The sequence below is a fragment of the Hyla sarda genome, chromosome 3, assembly GCF_029499605.1.
Source record: "Hyla sarda isolate aHylSar1 chromosome 3, aHylSar1.hap1, whole genome shotgun sequence".
In the NCBI taxonomy this organism is placed as follows: domain Eukaryota; kingdom Metazoa; phylum Chordata; class Amphibia; order Anura; family Hylidae; genus Hyla; species Hyla sarda.
In genome coordinates this window covers 18,654,098-18,674,475 of record NC_079191.1, presented here as the reverse complement: position 1 = coordinate 18,674,475, position 20,378 = coordinate 18,654,098, and the positions used below count along the sequence as shown (strand labels likewise).

The 20,378-nt window shown below is 44.8% G+C and overlaps 1 protein-coding gene across 5 annotated transcripts in view; it reads left to right on the top strand.

Moving 5' to 3' along the window:
* RP1L1 (RP1 like 1) overlaps positions 1-20,378 on the top strand; it is a 112,184-nt gene that overhangs the window by 79,563 nt on the left and 12,243 nt on the right. For all 5 annotated transcript variants that reach the window (XM_056563832.1, XM_056563828.1, XM_056563829.1 and 2 more), the window contains one exon: positions 4,870-5,512. In XM_056563832.1, coding sequence (XP_056419807.1) covers positions 4,889-5,512 — 624 coding nt within the window. In that variant the 5' untranslated portion in view covers positions 4,870-4,888. The remainder of the gene's footprint in view (positions 1-4,869; positions 5,513-20,378) is intronic.

The window sequence follows — 20,378 nt, the reverse complement described above, 5'->3', positions numbered from 1 at the left end:
GGTAATAGGTCTGATTGTGACTTACCGCTCCAAACAGGAAGCCTACCATCGAAATTACCGCACATGGTGGAGCAGAAAAAGTTTTCGTCTGGAGTTTGAGGCAGTCAAGGGCTGTAGTCTTGAAATTTAATTATACAGTGACCCTCTGACCTACGATGGCCCCGACATACGATAATTTCAACATACGATGGTCTCTCAGAGGCAGCATCAACATACGATGCTTTTGTATTTCGGGGCCATCGCATAAACGGCTATCCGGCAGCGCAGACTGCTTCAGCTGCCACCGGATAGCCGTTTACGGTGCCCCGTGTGCTCCGCTGACGATCACTTACCTGTCCTCGGGGCTCCTGAGCATCCTCTTCGGGATCCTCTGCATCATCGGTGCTCTCCATCGTCATCATCACGTCGCTGCGCACGCCGTCCCGTCATCCAATAGGAGCGGCGTGTTTAATGACGTGATGGCGGCGACGGAGAGCGAGGATGCCGGGGAAGCAGAGGCCTTGCCGGAGCGTCGGGGACACCATGGGGACGCGGCGACAGCGATGGAAGGCGACATCCAGTGCAGCGGGGACGAGCGGTGACGGTCCGGAGCGGCGGGGACAGGTGAGTACAACCTCCAATACCAGTGGTCTTCAACCTGCCGACCTCCAGATGTTGCAAAACTACAACTCCCAGCATGCCCGGACAGCCGTTGGCTGTCCGGGCATGCTGAGTGTTGTAGTTTTGCAACATCTGGAGGTCCGCAGGTTGTAGACCACTGTCCTATACTTTACATTGCACGGATCCCTCAACATACGATGGTTTCAACAAACGATGGTCCATTTGGAACGGATTACCATCGTATGTTGAGGGACCACTGTACTAGCATTCTGGGAATAGTCATACTGAGCAACTAGTTAACTAGGAAGTAGAACCAGGAAGTACAGGATTAAGACCCCAAAATCAAATAGATTGTTGGTGGTTTCAGAATTGGGCCAGACAGGTAATGCCATATACTTCTGCAGCATTTTCATGTTTTTTTTTAACCTGACAACAGAATACCCTTTTACGATATCGGGGAGCTGCTAGGATCTTCAAAGACACTGTCTAGGATGGATATTATTCATCATATCAAATTCCACAATACAGTACATACATGAGAATATAGCGTAGTTCAGTTGAAATGACAGGCAGGATAATATATATTTAGCCAACCACATCCAGTGGCTCACAGGGGACGTCTTCTCTAATTGTAGACATTCTATTCTCCTACCTTACTCTTTTTGTCCCAGCTGCCATGATGTTTCCGCCAGCCATGACTTATCTCTTGAGAGTTTGCGGTACAGACATCTTAATTTCCCAAATTTTCCATCATTTTCCCCATGTTTTAAAGGGGTACTACTGTGGAAAACTTTTTTTTTTTTTAAATCAACTGGTGCCAGAAAGTTAAACAGATTTGTAAATCACTTCTATTAAAAAAATCTTAATCCTTCCAGTACTTTTTAGGGGCTGTATACTAAAGAGAAATCCAAAAAAGAAATGCATTTCCTGTGATGTCCTGACCACAGTGCTCTCTGCTGACCTCTGCTGTCCATTTTAGGAACTGTCCAGAGAAGCATATGTTTGCTATGGGGATTTTCTCCAGTTCCTAAAATGGACAGCAGAGATCAGCAGAGAGCACTGTGGTCAGGACATCACAGGAAATGCATTTCTTTTTTTGGATTTCTCTTTAGTATACAGCCCCTAAAAAGTACTGGAAGAAATAAGATTTTTTAATAGAAGTGATTTACAAATCTGTTTAACTTTCTGGCACCAGTTGATTTAAAAAAAAAAAAAAAGTTTTCCACGGCAGTACCCCTTTAAAGGGAACCAATCATCAGATTTTACCCTATATAATGCTTGGCAAAGCGTTATATAGGGTAAAATTGTTGTCCTCACCATCCCCGGGGGACGCTCCTGCCCCCAGAGATGGTGAAGATATGAAGTTATAAACTAGTCACCGTCGCCGCCGTAAGTAGTCACCTGGGCGGGGAGCTCTTCTCATCTACTCCCGTTCTTCGGCCGGCAGCGACGCCCCCTCCGCTTGATTGATGGGCCGCGTCATTGTTCCGCTCACTGAACAGACGGAGCAGAGCTATGACGCTGCCCATCAATCAAGCGGAGGGGGCGTCGCTGCCGGCCGAAGAACGGGAGTAGATGAGAAGAGCTCCCCGCCCAGGTGACTACTTACGGCGGTGGCGGTGACTAGTTTATAACTTCATATCTTCACCATCCCTGGGGGTAGGAGCGTCCCCCGGGAATGGCGAAAATAAAGATTTTACCCTATATAACACTTTGCCAAGCGTTATATAGGGTCAAATCTGATGATTGGTTCCCTTTAAACACAAATCCCTCATCCTGGTGCTTTAATAGCCTCATCCTACTACTAACCCTTTCTAATACTGTGCCTACTGTGGAATAACAAGCTGATTGGTGGGATTCCCACTGCTGGGACCCCCCACTGACCATGAGAACGGAAACAAAGTTGCTCCATTCCTCTGTTTTGAACCGAACATTTTCAAGAACTAAACTATGAAGACAATGAATGGAGAGCTGGCACATAATTCAATTCATTCTCGAGATCGGTGGACTCCAACCGATCAGCCTGTTATCCCCATCTTGAGATGGGAATACCCCTTTAATGTGGCCCTGCTGTACCCTAGTTTGCCTCCGATTTTCATTTTTCTGTTTGACATTATTTAGCTATTCTACCATAGAAGCAATACTATAGTGAACAATATGGCAGCAGCGCTTGTGGCTCCATGTACCACTATTTAGTCTCCGTGTACAAAGCTCTGCCTAACCTGATGCCAATACCTGCAAGCCTTAGCATAGCTTTCTATTTATTTATTTTTTGCTCCTCTATCTTCATGGTAGTACACTTTTTTAAATCGACGTAAAGTTAGTAACAGGGTACATTCAGATTTAAACAGGATAGAATTTTGCAAACAGAACTGCTTAGTACAATATACTCCCAAATATTCTATATTTTGCAAGCAAAAGTGTTACTAATGAAGGAAATTTTAGAACATTAAGGTTTTACTTAGATTAAACTAATGGATTTAATAACGGTTAAATAAACAACAAAGTAAAAAAAAAAAAAAAGAATTTTAAAGAAAGTAATTCCATAATTTTCGCCGTTTAACATAGTAACATAGTTAGTACGGTTGAATAAAGACATATGTCCATCAAGTTCAACCAGGGAATTAAGGGGTAGGGGTGTGGCACGATATTGGGGAAAGGATGGGATTTTATATTTCTTCATAAGCATTAATGTTATTTTGTTCCAGGAATGTATCTAATCCTGTTTTAAAGCTGTTAATTGTTCCTGCTGTGACCAGTTCCTGAGGTAGACTGTTCCATAAGTTCACAGTTCTTATGGTAAAGAAGGTGTGTCGCCCCTTGAGACTAAACCTTTTCTTCTCCAGACGGAGGGAGTGCCCCCTCGTCCTTTTGGGGGGGGGGGTTTAACCTGGAACAGTTTTTCTCCATATGTTTTGTATGGGCCATTTATATACTTATATACGTTTATCATATCCCCCCTTAAACGTCTCTTCTCAAGACTAAACAATTGTAACTCCTTTAATCGCTCCTCATAGCTAAGATGTTCCATGCCTCATATTAGTTTAGTCGCGCGTCTCTGCACCCTTTCCAACTCCACAGTGTCCCTTTTATGTACAGGCGACCAAAACTGAACAGCATATTCCAGGTGAGGCCGTACCAATGCTTTATAAAGGGGGAGTATTATGTCCCTGTCCCTTGAGTCCATGCCTCTTTTGATACATGACAATATCCTGCCGGCTTTGGAAGCAGCAGCCTGACATTGCATGCTATTATGTAGCATGCACCATCAACGGCCGGGACCCGCGGCTAATACAGGACATCACCGATCGCGGTGATGCCCTGTATTAGCCCTTCAGACGCGGCGATCAAAGCTGACCGCCGCGTCTGAAGTGAAAATAACACTAACCCGGCTGTTCAGTCGCGCTGTTCGGGACCGCCGCGGTGAAAGCGCGGCGTCCCGAACACCTTACAGGACACCGGGACCTTACCTGCCTCCTCAGTGTCTGCTCCTTGCCGGGATCCCCTGCATGTCAGGCGCTCTCCTTCATTACGTCATCGCGCACGCCGTCCCGTCATCCAATAGGAGCGGCATGCGTAGCGACGTCATGGCGGCGATGGAGAGCGAGGATACCGGGCAGCAGAGACGTTCCGGAGCGACGGGGACACCCCGGGGACGCGGAGAAAGCGATGGAGGGCGACATCCAGGGCAGCGGTGACGGGTCCGGAGCGGCGGAGACACGTGAGTATTACCTCCTATACCAGTGGTCTTCAACCTGCGGACCTCCAGATGTTGCAAAACTGCAACTCCCAGCATGCCCGGACAGCCAACGGCTGTCCGGGCATGCTGGGAGTTGCAGTTTTGCAACATCTGAAGGTCCGCAGGTTGAAGATCACTGTCCTATACTTTACATTGTATTTGGTTCAGAATCTTTACTTTCTAGATTTGTATCCTATAAAATTAGGTGCGTCTTATATGCCGGAGCGTCTTATATGACGAAAAATACGGTAATCAAATTATTCTTTGAAAAAATCCCCTACATGACAAAAAAAAAAAAACAGAGAGGTCTTCTTGATTTATATTTGTGATGATAAATCCATCTCTGGGATATTTTTGAGAAATGTATAAATGTATGTGAGTGATGATCATTCTTCCCAGAGGCTGGAGAGAGGAGTATCTCAATAATTTATCTCTACATTTCCTTCTGACACATGGAAATCTGTTTTATTATCTGATGATTTTGTTTTTCAAATTGATAAAATAGTAATCGCAATTATTCTAAATTTCAGGTCCACATTGTAAACGAGAATGGATCCATCTGTGGCACAAGGTTACTCGGCCCCTCCAACCAGTCCAGATCGGCGTTTCCCACCAGTGGTTCGATCTCATGCAGTCTCGGAAGTGACTCCAGCCAAGAAAATAACCTTCTTTAAAAGTGGAGATCCTCAGTTCAGTGGAGTAAAGATGGCCATTAATCGTCGTAGTTTCAAAAGTTTTAGCGCCCTTATGGACGACCTTTCAAACAGGGTTCCATTGCCATTTGGGGTTCGGACGATTACTACTCCTCGGGGTACACATAATATAAGCAGACTGGAGCAACTTCAAGATGGAGGAAGGTATATCTGCTCGGACAAAAAGTATGTACAACCCATTTCTGGACGCAAAGTGGGGAATCCAAGACCCAGTCGTCCAGTCAGTGCCCGAAAGCAAGGACAACATGAGGATCCAGAGGTGGAATACTCTGCAGCTCATTTTCAACAGGCCCCGAAAGTAAGGAAGAAAATCGTTCTAGTGAAAAATGGGGATCCAACAATAAGACGTTCTATCATTCTGAATCGGAGGAATGCTCGAAACTTTAGGACTTTTCTTGAAGATGCCTCAGATCTCTTGCAATATACTGTGCGAAGGTTATATACTGTGGATGGAAGAAGAGTAAGTAGCCAATTGGCTTTACAAATGCTAATAGTTCTTAGCTCTAAGTTTCGTCCTGAGGTTATGTTCACTTCTGAATATTAGCCTACATTTGGGGTATACATTGCCATTCCAGCAGCCGGGTCCATTAAGTTGGAAGGACTGAAGATAATCTACTAGGGACTATCTTTAGTTATTTTCCCAGCATATACTGTTTTTAAATTTTTTTTAAGGGACTTTAAAGCACAGACGGCCACTATACTAGCATGCAGACATATACGCTGAACACATTTTTTAAGAGGTAAATGTAGCCTAAGACTAAAAAAAATGATTCTGTAGTCCTTTGTGTAGAACAAGGGTGTCAAACATGCGGCCATGCGGCCCGGCAAAGATATTCATTGCTCTGGTCAGGGCCGGATCATCATTGGCGCTCCTGGAGCAACTGCTCCGGGCCCCGTGCCCGCAGGGGGCCCAAGTCACATTCGGGGCATACCTGTGTCCCCAAAAATCTTTTCAGGACACAAGGATGCCCCGGTTACCTATCTATGGCCCTGTGTTAACTTTAAAAACGCAGGGGCCGCCGGGAGGTAGCGCATACAGGGACATCACTGACATCCTGTGCGTGTGCCCATAGGAAAAGAGCGGAGCAGTGAGGAGGATGCGCGGGTATGGTAAATCACCACTCACCAGAACGTCATCTTCGGTCCCGGGACCTACTGCTATGGTTCATAGGCCATAGCAGTAGATTGTGACCCCGGACCGGAGAAGTGGTGGTCGGAACACTGAAGTGAGCAGTAAACAGGCATACAGCCTCCAGCCATACACTGTATATGACTGAAGGCTGTATGTCTGTGGGGGAACTGTACTGCACCTAATGTGGGGAACTATACTGCACCTAATGTGGAGAACTATACTGCACGTAATGTGGAGAACTATACTACACGTAATGTGGGGGAACTATACTGCACGTAATGTGGGGGAACTATACTGCACCTAATGTGGAGAACTATACTGCACGTAATGTGGGGGAACTATACTGCACGTAATGTGGGGGAACTATACTGCACCTAATGTGGGGGAACAATACTGCACCTAATGTGGGGAACTATACTGCACCTAATGTGGGGAACTATACTGCACGTAATGTGGGGGAACTATACTGCACCTAATGTGGGGGAACAATACTGCACCTAATGTGGGGAACTATACTGCACCTAATGTGGAGAACTATACTGCACGTAATGTGGAGAACTATACTACACGTAATGTGGGGGAACTATACTGCACGTAATGTGGGGGAACTAAACTGCACCTAATGTGGGGGAACTATACTGCACCTAAAGTGGGGAACTATACTGCACGTAATGTGGGGAACTATACTGCACGTAATGTGGGGGAACTATACTGCACGTAATGTGGGGGAACTATACTGCACCTAATGTGGGGGAACTATACTGCACCTAATGTGGAGAACTATACTGCACGTAATGTGGGGGAACTATACTGCACGTAATGTGGGGGAACTATACTGCACCTAATGTGGGGGAACAATACTGCACCTAATGTGGGGAACTATACTGCACCTAATGTGGGGAACTATACTGCACCTAATGTGGGGGAACTGTACTGCCCCTAATGTGGGGAACTATACTGCCAACCTAATGTGGGGGAACTGTATTGCACCTAATGTGGGGGAACTATACTGCACCTAATGTTGGGAACTTTACTGCACCTATTGTGGGGGAACTGTACTGCACCTAATGTGGGGGACTATACTGCACCTAATGTGGGGAACTATACTGCACCTAATGTTGGGGAACTGTACTGCCCCTAATGTGGGGAACTATACTGCCAACCTAATGTGGGGGAACTGTACTGCACCTAATGTGGGGGAACTATACTGCTAACCTAATGTAGGGGAACTGTACTGCACCTAATGTGGGGGAACTATGCTGCCAACCTAATGTGGGGGAACTGTACTGCGCCTAATGTTGGGAGCTATACTGCACCTAATGTGGGGAACTTTACTGCACCTAATGTGAGGGAACTATACTGCACCTAATGTTGGGAACTTTACTGCACCTAATGTGGGGGAGCTATACTGCACCTAATGTGGGGAAACTGTACTGCACCTAATGTGGGGGAACTATACTGCACCTAATATGGGTAACTATACTGCACCTAATGTGGGGGAAACTATACTGCACCTAATGTGGGGGAACTATACTGCACCTAATGTGGGGGAACTATACTGCACCTAATGTGGGGAACTATACTGCACCTGATGTGGGGGAACTATACTGCACCTAATGTGGGGGAACATACGGCACCTAATGTGGGGGGACTGTACTGCACCTAATGTGGGGGAACTATACTGCACCTAATGTGGGGGAACTATACTGCACCTAATGTGGGGGAACTGTACTGCACCTAATGTGGGGAACTATACTTCACCTAATGAAGGGAACTATACTGCACATAATGTGGGGGAACTATACTGCACCTAATGTGGGGAACTATACTGCACCTAATGTGGGGGGAACTGTACTGCACAGTCTTGTGATGGGGGGCAGGGTTTTGTGCAGGGGGGCATGGGGTCTTGTGCAAAGGGGGCATGGAGTGTTGTACAAAAGGGGCATGGGGTCTTGTGAAGGGGGTCATGAGGCGTTGTGCAGGGGGGCATGGGGGTCTTGTGTAGGGTGGGCATGGGGTCTTGTGCAAAGGGGGCATGGGGTCTCGTGCAGGGGGGGCATGAGATGTTGTGCAGGGGGGCATGGGGTCTTGTGCAGAGGGGCATGGTGTCTTGTGCAGGGGGGCATGAGATGTTGTGCAGGGGGGCATGGGGTCTTGTGCAGAGGGGCATGGTGTCTTGTGCAGCGGGGCATGAAATGTTGTGCAGGGGGGCATGGGGTCTTGTGCAGAGGGGCATGGTGTCTTGTGCAGGGGGGCATGAGATGTTGTGCAGGGGGCATGTGGTCTTGTGCAGGGGGGCATGGGGTCTCGTGCAGGGGGGGCATGAGATGTTATGCAGGGGGGCATGGTGTCTTGTGCAGGGGGGCATGAGATGTTGTGCAGGGGGGCATGTGGTCTTGTGCAGGGGGGCATGGGGTCTCGTGCAGGGGGGGCATGAGATGTTATGCAGGGGGGCATGGTGTCTTGTGCAGGGGGGCATGAGATGTTGTGCAGGGGGGAATGGGGTCTTGTGCAGGGGGCATGAGATGTGCAGGGGGGCATGGGTTGTTTTGCAAAGGGGAAATGGGGTGTTGTGCAGGGAGGGCATGTTTTTTGTTTTTTTTTTATGCGGCCCACATAAACTTAAACCTTGTTTTTTTGGCCCTTGTTAGCCTTTGAGTTTGACATGCTTGGTGTAGGAGATCTGCTATATGTAGCTTATATCAATCCCATGATTGATCCTCATGGAAACATATTATTATTTGCCATTTGCATTACTACAGTTTAGTTTTATGTTAATATAGTGGGCAGATGGGGCATTCCTGACTTTATTATGAACCCCTCTGGATTATGGATAGTGATCCTACATATCAGTCATTGCATACAATCTATGTGATAGGGTAGACAGCGGACATAGCTAGGCTTTCCTTCAGCTGGTTCAGAAGTTCAGACCACTATCCTAACCCTATATAAATACTCATGTATGGCCTGTGGCTTATTGATGCCCCCATAGCTTAAAGGGTGAACACCATGCCAGCCAGTCTCTATACTGGGGATTAGTATAGATACAAAATATTACCTGATCACAGGGAATGCATACAGCTTAGAATATCAATTGTATAACATCTGTTCATGTTTACACTCTTTGAACATTTATCAGGACTGGAGGAATGGTCGAACCATCCGTCAATATGGATGCCTAGTTGTGAAAACATAGTGAATCCCGGCTAAGTTGTGGTTCCATAGTAGGGGGGACCTTACAGGCTTCATGATGGGTTATTGCAAAAGTGTTTTTTCAAGCAGTTCACCCTCCACATGTGACGGGACATCTGTCCTATCATCTAAACAATGATAGCCTTTTCCATAAGATCATTCATTAATTTCTTATTGTCATTGGTCAGTATTTCTGCTGTCATACACTCAGGCTAGCAATACGCAAAAGATGGCTCTTTGCCGAATCCTCCCCATACACACATCAATGCTTGGCTCAGTCAAGTGCTCTTGTATTCTGAATAGAAATAAAAAAACTAAAAACATGAAATGACGTCTGATTTTTTAAATAATTTATTTGCTAATTATGGTGGAAAATATGTATTTGGTCAATAACAAAAGTTCATCTCAATACTTTGTTATTTACCCTTTGTTGTCAATGACAGAGGTCAAACGTTTCTGTCTTCACAAGGTTTTCACACACTGTTGCTGGTATTTTGGCCCATTCCTCCATGCAGATCTCCTCTAGAGCAGTGATGTTTTGGGGCTGTCGCTGGGCAACACGGCCTTTCATCTCCCTACAAAGGTTTTCTATGGGGTTGAGATCTGGAGACTGGCTAGGCCACTCCAGGACCATGAAATGCTTCTTATGAAGCCACACGTTTGTTTCCTGGGCGATGTGTTTGGGATGATTGTCACGCTGAAAGACCCAGCCACGTTGCATCTTCAATGCCCTTGCTGATGGAAGGAGGTTTTCACTCAAAATCTCATGATACATGGCCCCATTCATTCTTTCCTTTACATGGATCAATCGTCCTGGTCCCTTGTCAGGAAAACATCCCCAAAGCATGATGTTTCCACCCCCATGCTTCACAGTAGGTATGGTGTTCTTTGGATGCAACTCAGAATTCTTTCTCCCCCAAACACAACGAGTTGAGTTTTTCCCAAAAAGTTCTACTTTGGTTTCATCTGACCATATGACATTTTCCCAATACTCTTCTGGATCATCCAAATGCTCTCTAGCAAACTTCAGAAGGTCCCGGACATGTACTGGCTTAAGCAGGGGGACACATCTGGCACTGCATGATTTGAGTCCCTGGCGGCGTAGTGTGTTACTGATGGTAGCCTTTGTTAATTTGGTCCCAGCTCTCTGCAGGTCATTCACTAGGTCCCCCCGTGTGGTTCTGGGATTTTTGCTCACCGTTCTTGTGATCATTTTGACACCACGGGGGGAGATTTTGCGTGGAGCCCCAGATTGAGGGAGATTATCAGTGGTCTTGTATTTCTTCCATTTTCTAATAATTGCTCCCACAGTTGATTTCTTCACACCAAGCTGCTTGCCTATTGCAGGTAACGAGTGGAGGACCGACAGCATCACGTCCCCTCCCATTGCATTAACGGGGCGAGGCGTGACATCACACGTGGGCGGAGTTGTGACATCACGATACTCCGGCCCTGTGGTCATTACGCTACACACTCGGAGTCTCCAGCGCTGCAGAGAGCTGAAAAAGGTGGGTGCGCAATGACAGATTGCGGGGGTCCCCAGCGGTGGGACCCCTGCGATTAGACATCATTTAAGATGTAATAGGGCTGAAGAAGTTACAGGTCTGTGAGAGCCAGAAATCTTGCTTGTTTGTAGGTGACCAAATACTTATTTTCCACCTTAATTTGAAAATAAATTCTTTCAAAATCAGACAATGTGATTTTATGGATTTTTTTCTCATTCTGTCTCTCATAGTTGAGGTTATAACCTATGATGGAAATTACAGCCTCTCATCTTTTTAAGTGGGAGAACTTGCACAATTGGTGGCTGACTAAATACTTTTTTGCCCCACTGTATGCCACTACACATCTGTCACCCATAAACTACTACGCTAAGAAAAAAAAAGTATGCCATAGTGTGTACTTGTATTGCCTCTGGAAAGAATAGAGCAGTTGGTTGTACCAACCTAAAGGAGCAAGTTGTAAAAGGAGCAGGTTAGGCACGGTTTGGACCATTCCAGTTTTAGTATTTTATATATTTTTTTGTTATGTTGCAGCCTTTGGCTTAAAGGAGTACTCTAGTGCAGAGTATTCCTGCTCCGTCCTGCCCGGGCTGCAAAATAAATGAAAATAAACCATCACTCACCTCCCTGGGTTCCCACGGAATGCCACTACAGCTGATCGGTCCTCCGGTCCATCCTCTTCATACTTCCAGGTGTAACGAAGCGTCACATGGCGCTCAGCCTATCGCCGGCCGTCGTGATGTTCTGCCTCGGCCGGCGATAGGCTGAGCGCCATGTAACGCTTCGTTACACCCGGAAGTATCAAGAGGATGGACCCGAGGACCGATCAGCTGTAGTGATGCTCCGCGGGAACCCAGGGAGGTGAGTGATAGTTTATTTTCATTTATTTTGCAGCCCGGGCAGGACGGAGCAGGAATACTCTGCACTAGAGTACTCCTTTAAATAAAGAAAGAAATAGAGTTTTCCCCATCATTCTGTTTTAATATACCCTAATGAGAATGTGAAAACAGAATATTAGAATTGCTAATTTATAAAAAAAAAAAAAAAAAGAGAAAGTAAAATTTTGCGTTCCCTGATCTGTTTCTCCACTTTGATATGGAAAGACACAGCCCTGTCTGTATAAAGTCTCACGGCTGACAATGTATATCAGAGCAAAAACCAAGCCATGAGGAGAAAAGAACCGCCTGTAGAACACATAGACAGGATTGTGTGGAGGCCCAGATCTGGACAAGGGGAAAAAACATTTCTGCTGCTCTGAAAGTTTCCAAGAACACAGTGACCTCCATAATTCTTACATGGGAGAAGAACGAACAACCAAAACTCTTCCTAAAGCTGCCACCCTACCAAACTAAGTAATCAGGGGAGAAGGACCTTGGTAAGAGAGGGCCCAAAACCCAATGGTCACCCAATGGCTGAGCTCCAAAGAATCTGTGTGTAGATGGGAGAACCTTCCAGAAGGTCCAGAACCATCACTGCAGCCTCCACAATCTGGGCTTTATGGAAGAAAGAAGCCTCCACAGTAATAAAACACGGAAGATGCCTGGAGATTACAGAAGAGCATCTAAAAGGCTCAGAATGGGAGGAACAAGATTTTTTGGCCTTAACCCTTCATGAACCAGCGATTTTTTTTTTTTTGGCTCACATATTTTTTTGGCTCCTCACATAACTTTTTTATTTTACCACTGACAAAGTTGTATTAAAGCTTCTTATTTGCGTGACAAGTTGCACTATTCATTGGCATACTTTATTTTATCATATAATGTATTACGGAGCTAGAAAAAATATATAAGGCAAAATTGAAAAAAATACGGAATTGCACAATTTTGTGGGGCATGCTATCTTTATTAAATGGATTATTACGATATCAATAATACCAAAGTTGGGTAATTTTTGTTTAGTTTTAAGGTAAAAAAAAAATAAAAAAGCAAAGAAAAAACAGTTTGTTTATTGGCATGTTTTGACCCCTATAACTTTTTTATTTTCCACCTATGAAGCAATATAAGGGTTTATTTTTGGTGCCATGTACTACTTTTGCGTATATATGACTTTTTTTAATCACTTTTTATTACGTTTATTTTGGGACGTGATGTGACCAAAAATTAGCAATTTTAGCTTTTTGAATTTTTTAGTGTTTACGCCTTTTACCGTGCAGCATCAGGGACATCATAATTTATTAGTTCGCCCAATTACGCTCTGTGATATTTTCCGATTTCAGATATGTTTATTATTTTTTTTTGTACAGTGTTTTATTTGAACAATTGGGAAAAAGGGGTGATTTGAACTTGTATTAGAGGGAGGATTTTTTAATATTTCTAAAAACTTTTTTTAACTTTTTTTTTTTTTTTTTACACATTTTTTTACACATTTTTTTGGCCTCCCTAGGGGCCTGTCATATTGATCTATGTTTTTGGAGCTCGATTGCTTAGGGTAGCAAAAGGCAGCCTTAAGCAATTGACGATCCATCGAGCAGCGGGAAGGACAGGCAAGTCCCTGTTCTTTCCCAGCAACCCATCTGCAGCCTGCGGTTACATTGCGGAGCTGCCAATGGTTCCCCTAGACCCCAGGGATTACCGGCATTACATTTTTAAACGCCATGATCGCTATCGATTACGACATTTAACCATTTCAGTGACGGACATCGGAGCCAGTTCTGATGTCTTTCATTACTGCCGATTATGACGCAGATCCAACCTGTGGGCCCGCGTCATTTTCCCCCTCACCCGACCCATGACATACCGGTATCTCGTAGGTCGGAAGAGGTTAAAGGGGTACTTTGGTGAACAACAATTTTTTTTTCAAATCAACTGGTTCCAGAAAGTTAAACAGATTTGTAAATGAAATAAAATAAATACTGGTGCAGATAAAATAGGGCTCACTCTTTTTATTATTTTATTTTAAAAGGGTGGAAGAAACAGTAAAGTGCATATGCGGATATTGGCCCATAAAACTGCTACAGGAATAATATGGAAAATAATATATATATATTTTTTTTTGAAAATGGAGGTGTAACTAGGAGGATAAGCAGCCATATCCACTGTAAAACAAAGGGAGTCATCTATGGCATCAAATGTCTGTGTAACAAATGGTACATAGGACGCACTCTCTCCCAAAGAATATCTGAACACCTGTACAATATAAAAAGAGGTTTCGAGGGACACCCGTTGTCTATACACTACAAGGAGAAGCCTAATTCAACTATGAAAGGATCAATTTTGTGTGGTCTGGAACAAATTACATCCCATTGGCGGGGAGGAAATTACATCGCGCAGATGTCAAGAATGGAAGCAAAATAGATCTTTGAATTAAACACAGGGGCACCATATGGTTTGAATACGGAATTCAAAATATTTGGTTTTAAGGACAAGTAATAAATATTTACAAAAAAAATAAACTCAGAAAATACATAAGGAAACATAGAAAGAGAACAAATATGATGAAAAGTGACATTTAAAATACTGAATAGCACATTACATTATATTATTGTGCACTGCTTTTCATTACAGTTTCTTTAGGACAGATTGCCAGGAGAACTCAAGACATTTTTATTGGCCGATATCCGCATATGCACTATACCTTTTCTTCCACCCTTTTAAACTAATAAAAAGAGTATTTTATCTGCTCCAGTATTTATTTTATTTCCTTTTTATTCACATTCTGCTGGGTATCAGGGACCCACAATATACCAGGCGTCAGGATAGACATATAACTTCCAGGGAGCGCCAATGTCTCTATATATATAGATTTGTAAATTACTTCTGTTAAAAAATCTTAATCCTTCCAGTACTTATCAACTGCTGTATGCTACACGGGAAGTTGGGTTGTTCTTTTCAGTCTGACCACAGTGCATTCTGCTGACACCTCTGTCCATGTCAGGAACTGTCCAGAGTACGCGCAAATCCCCATAGCAAACCTCTCTTGCTCTGGACAGCAGGTGTCAGCAGAGAGCACTGTGGTCAGACTAGAAATAACTACACAACTTCATGTGGAGCATACAGCAGCTGATAAGTCCAGGAAGGATTAAGATTTTTTAATAGAAGTAATTTACAGATCTATTTAACTTTCTGGCACCAGTTGATCTGAAAAAAAAATATAATAATAATAATAATAACAATAATAATTCCCAGCAGAATACCCCTTTAATTTTAAGCATCATGGCTGGAGAAAACCAGACACTGCACATTACCTGCCCAATACCATCACTACAGTGAAGTATAGTGGGGGCAGCATCATATCTGGGGGAAACCAGGCACTGCCCATCACCTGCCCAATACCATCCCTACAGTGATCATGGTGGGGGCAGCATCATGTCTGGGGAAAACCAGGCACTGCCCATCACCTGCCCAATATCATCCCTACAGTGATCATGGTGGGGGCAGCATCATGTCTGGGGGAAACCAGGCACTGTCCATCACCTGCCCAATACCATCCCTACAGTGATCATGGTGGGGGCAGCATCATGTCTGGAGGAAACCAGGTACTGCCCATCACCTGCCCAATACCATCACTACAGTGATCATGGTGGGGGCAGCATCATGTCTGGAGGAAACCATCTACTGCCCATCACCTGCCCAATACCATCCCTACAGTGATCATGGTGGGGGCAGCATCATCTCTGGGGAAACCAGTCACTGCCCATCACCTGCCCAATACCATCCCTACAGTGATCATGGTGGGGACAGTATCATGTCTGGGGGAAACCAGGCACTGCCCAACACCTGCCCAATACCATCCCTACAGTGATCATGGTGGGGACAGTATCATGTCTGGGGGAAACCAGGCACTGCCCAACACCTGCCCAATACCATCCCTACAGTGATCATGGTGGGGGCAGCATCATGTCTGGAGGAAACCAGACACTGGCCATTACCTGCCCAATACCATCACTACAGTGAAGTATAGTGGGGGCAGTATCATATCTGGGGGAAACCAGGCACTGCCCATCACCTGCCCAATACCATCCCTACAGTGATCATGGTGGGGGCAGCATCATGTCTGGAGGAAACCAGGCACTGCCCATCACCTGCCCAATACCATCCCTACAGTGATCATAGTGGGGGCAGCATCATGTCTGGAGGAAACCAGGCACTGCTCATCACCTGCCCAATACCATCCCTACAGTGATCATGGTGGGGGCAGCATCATGTCTGGAGGAAACCAGACACTGGCCATTACCTGCCCAATACCATCACTACAGTGAAGTATAGTGGGGGCAGCATCATGTCTGGGGGAAACCAGGCACTGTCCATCACCTGCCCAATACCATCCCTACAGTGATCATGGTGGGGACAGTATCATATCTGGGGGAAACCAGGCACTGCCCATCACCTGCCCAATACCATCCCTACAGTGATCATAGTGGGGGCAGCATCATGTCTGGAGGAAACCAGGCACTGCTCATCACCTACCCAATACCATCCTTACAAGGAAGCATGGTTGGGGAAGCATCATGCTGTGGGCTCAGGTAGAATGGTCAGGGTTGAAGGAAAGCTGAATGGTTCAAAGTACAGAGATATTATTAATGAAAACCTGATCCAGAGCTCTGGACCTCAGACTGGGGTGAAGATTCACCTTCCAACAAGACATTGCCCCTAAGCACACGGCAGGGACAACACAGGAGCCGCTTAGGGACAACTCTTAATTTCCTTGAGTGGCCAAGCCAGAGCCCAAACCCAATGAAACATCTCTGGAGACCTGAAAAGGTCTTCCACCGATGGTCCCATCCAACCTGACAGAGCTGAGAGGATCTACTGAAAAGAATGGAGGAAAATCCCCAAACCCAGGTGTGTAAACCTTGTAGCCTCATCCCCAAAATGACTGGAGGCTGGAATCATTGCCAAAGGGGCTTTAACTAAGTTTGACTATGGATCTGATTATGTCACTGCAAGATTGCAAGATTTTAGATCTTCATTTTCAATAAATTATCAAAGATTACTAACATTCACTTTGTCCTTATGGGGTATTGAGGGCAGAATGATGGTAAAATTCGATTTTTTTAAAATTTCAGCACAAGTATCAACATAACAAAATGTGAAAAAAGTTAAAGGATCTGAAGACTTCCTGACTACATTGTAGATGATCGATACTGATGGATTATTGTGGTGTACATATAGTTGCATTGGTCTATTCCCCAGAAGTAACGGAGTCACGTGACCATTCATCCCGCTGCACAAGGAAAACGACTGCATTATCAGATTAGACATCATTATCTGTTAAGCAGGCTTTGCTCTATCGGGGTTTGGCCTGGTCACACATTAAAGTAGCTGAATTATTTATTTTCATTCTGCGTCTGACAATTCTCACTTAGTTTTGCACTTTGTTGCTTTGCTCCTACACAGAGCAACTTTTGCCCTATACAATACACTATTTGCCCATTTTACCAAAGGTTTACAGGATGCTTGATATAGTGTAAAGTCGTGGCCAAAAGTTTAGAGAGTAACAAAAATTTTGGTTTTCACAAAGTGTGCTGCTTCAGTGTTTTTAGGTTTGATGTTTCTATGGTTACTGAAGTTTTTCAACTTTTATTGACCAGTACATCAAGTTCATGCAAAGGCTTAATATTTCCAGTGTTGATCCTTCTTCATTTTCAAGATTCTCCAATCCACCCTGACATGCTGGATATCAGCTTTTGGGCCAAATCCTGATTGAAGACAACCCAAACATACCTAATAACTGCTTGGAGTTCATGACAACTACTAGTGGCGACTACTGGGTAATGATTGGGGTGATGGAATGCGGTGGGTAAGGAGTAGTTCATGAGGCCAGGGCACCGTTAACCTTCAAGGTCTGAGGATGAGATAGCTTCTCCTGGGCCAGGCACAGGGTAATGAATATACCGATGTAAAGTTACGGATAACCTTTGCTGTTGCTGGGAGTAGCAGATCTAAAACAGTTCAGTCTTTTGTGACAAGGGATGGGCAGAGTGGGACCCGGGGAGCCTGTCGCCTTGCTAAGAGTTGTAGTTGCTGTTGGATGCAGCTTTATGATTATTAGCAGCACATGCTGAATTTTCCCCAAGAACTTTTCTTACAGCTAGGCTTTGACATTCACCTGTGTGCCAGTTTTTTTTTTTCGGAGATTGGCGTGGCTGTGGAATTTTGTAGATTTCTTCTGCCTAGACTTCTCACCATACCTGCACTCTACTCCTTACCGCAACTCTGACTAGACTAGACTGCCTTGAACTGACCAGCTTCTCCCCCCTAAACTACATAAGGGCTAGGTTTAGGGGTCTCCCATGGGGTCATCAGGGTCACCTGGTCACACTACCACAGTCTATTAACCCCTTAAGGACCAGACCAATTTTATTTTTGCATTTTCGTTTTTTCCTCCTCGACTTCTAAAAATCCTAACTCTCTTATATTTCCATCCACAGACCCATATGAGGGCTTGTTTTTTGCGTCACCAATTGTACTTTGTAATGACATCACTTATTTTACAATAAAATGTATGGCGCAACCAAACAAATATTATTTATGTGGGAAAATTGAAAAGAAAACCGCAATTTAGCAAATTTTGGAAGGTTTTGCTTTCACGCTGTACACTTTCCAGTAAAAATTACATGTTTTCTTTATTCTGTGGGTCAATACGATTAAAATGATACCCATGTTATATTCTTTTATATAATTGTACCGCTTAAAAAAAATCTCAAACCATTTTAACAAAATTAGTATGTTTGAAATTGCCCTATTTTGACCACCTATAACTTTCTCATTTTTCCGTATATGGGGCGATATGAGGGCAATTTTTTTGCGCCATGATCTTTAGTTTTTATAAGTACCACTGTTGCTTAGGTTTTTGCTTTTTATTCATTTTTATTAAAAAATTTTGAATAAAATGTGACAAAAAAGCAGCAATTTTGGCCTTTTTTAAATTTTTTTACGTTTACGCCGTTCACCGTACGGGATAATTAACAATATATATTAATAGTTCAGACTTTTACGCACGTGGCGATACCAAATATGCATATTAATTATTTTTTTTACGCTTTTTGGGGGGTAAAATGGGGAAAAACGGACCGTTTAACTTTTTATTGGGGAGGGGATTTTTCATATTTGTTTACTTTTTTATTTAAAATTTTTTTACTTTTTTTTTTTTTACACTTTTTATGTCCCCATAGGGGACTATTCATTGCAATCAGTTGATTGCTAATACTGATCAGTGCTATGGATAGGACACAGCACTGCTCAGTATTATCGGTGATCTTCTGCTCTGGTCTGCTCGATCTCAGACCAGAGCAGAAGACCCCGAGAGACGGCCGGTGCAAGGTGAGGGGACCTCCGGCCGCCATGCTGGTTGATCGGATCCCCGCGGCAGCGCTGCGGACAATCCAATCGTCCATTCAAACTACCGCAATGCCGCAGATGCCGTGATCTGTATTGATCATGGCATCGGAGGGGTTAATGGCGGACATCCGCGCAATCGCGGATGTCCGCCATTACCGGCGGGTCCCTGGCTGTTGATATCAGCCGGGACCTGCCGGGCATGACGCGAGCACCGCGATCATGTCGGTGCTTAAATGTACGTCATGGTGCGCTAAGTACCATGTCACCATGACGTACATTTAACTATATATCCAGGGGTCAAGTCCTGGGAAAAAAGTATGGGAACTATTCCACATAAGGGCTGGTCCTGCAGGACTCCTGCTATTGGGAACGGTGTGGAAAAAGTGCAGGAACTCAGTTCCCATGCGTTCCTGCAGGACTTGGTCAGACAATGAAGCAGTGGGCCCAACAGATAGACAGCAGGGATGCCCGGGGCAATCTTTAGCCCACAGGACAGCCTTTGGTGCTCGGACACCACAACAATTTCAGTGTTTTTATTTCTCCCCCTGTTTCTTTATGATTGACCTCAGTTTCTCTATGGTAATAAGATCTGTTAAAGGGGTACTCCGGCCCTGAGACATCTTATCCCCATCCAAAGGATAGGGGATAAGATGTCTCACCGTGGGGGTCCCGCCGCTGGGGACCCCCGCAATCTTGTATTTGCCACCCACCTGTTTGAGCTGCACGCCGTGCCCTCCCATAGACTTGCATAGCGGTGCGGGGGGTGACGACGTCACACGGGCGTGGAGTCGTGACGTCACGACACTCCGGCCCCGTGGTTGCCACCCGGCTGCTCAAACAGGAGGGTGGCGAATACAAGATTGCGGGGGTCCCCAGCGGCGCGACCCCTGTGGTGAGACATCTTATCCTCTATCCTTTGGATAGGGGATAAGATGTCTCAGGGCCGGAGTAGCGCTTCAAGATTCCTAACCATGGACCAAAAATGTCAATGTTTTGATCACCAATCCATTTAGTTATCACTTTTACCTAGGGTCATGATCGCCACCATGCTGAAAAAAGCCTTGTTCATCACCTAATTGCTCCTAGATGGTTGGGAGAAGTTGCTCTTGGGGGATGTTTAGATACCATTCTTTATTCCCAGGAATAGACTCTAAAGAGGTTTCGGGTCAGTTCTCATAACGTGTAGTTTTAATTCTTTTTTTTTAGTGATTTGACCTACAG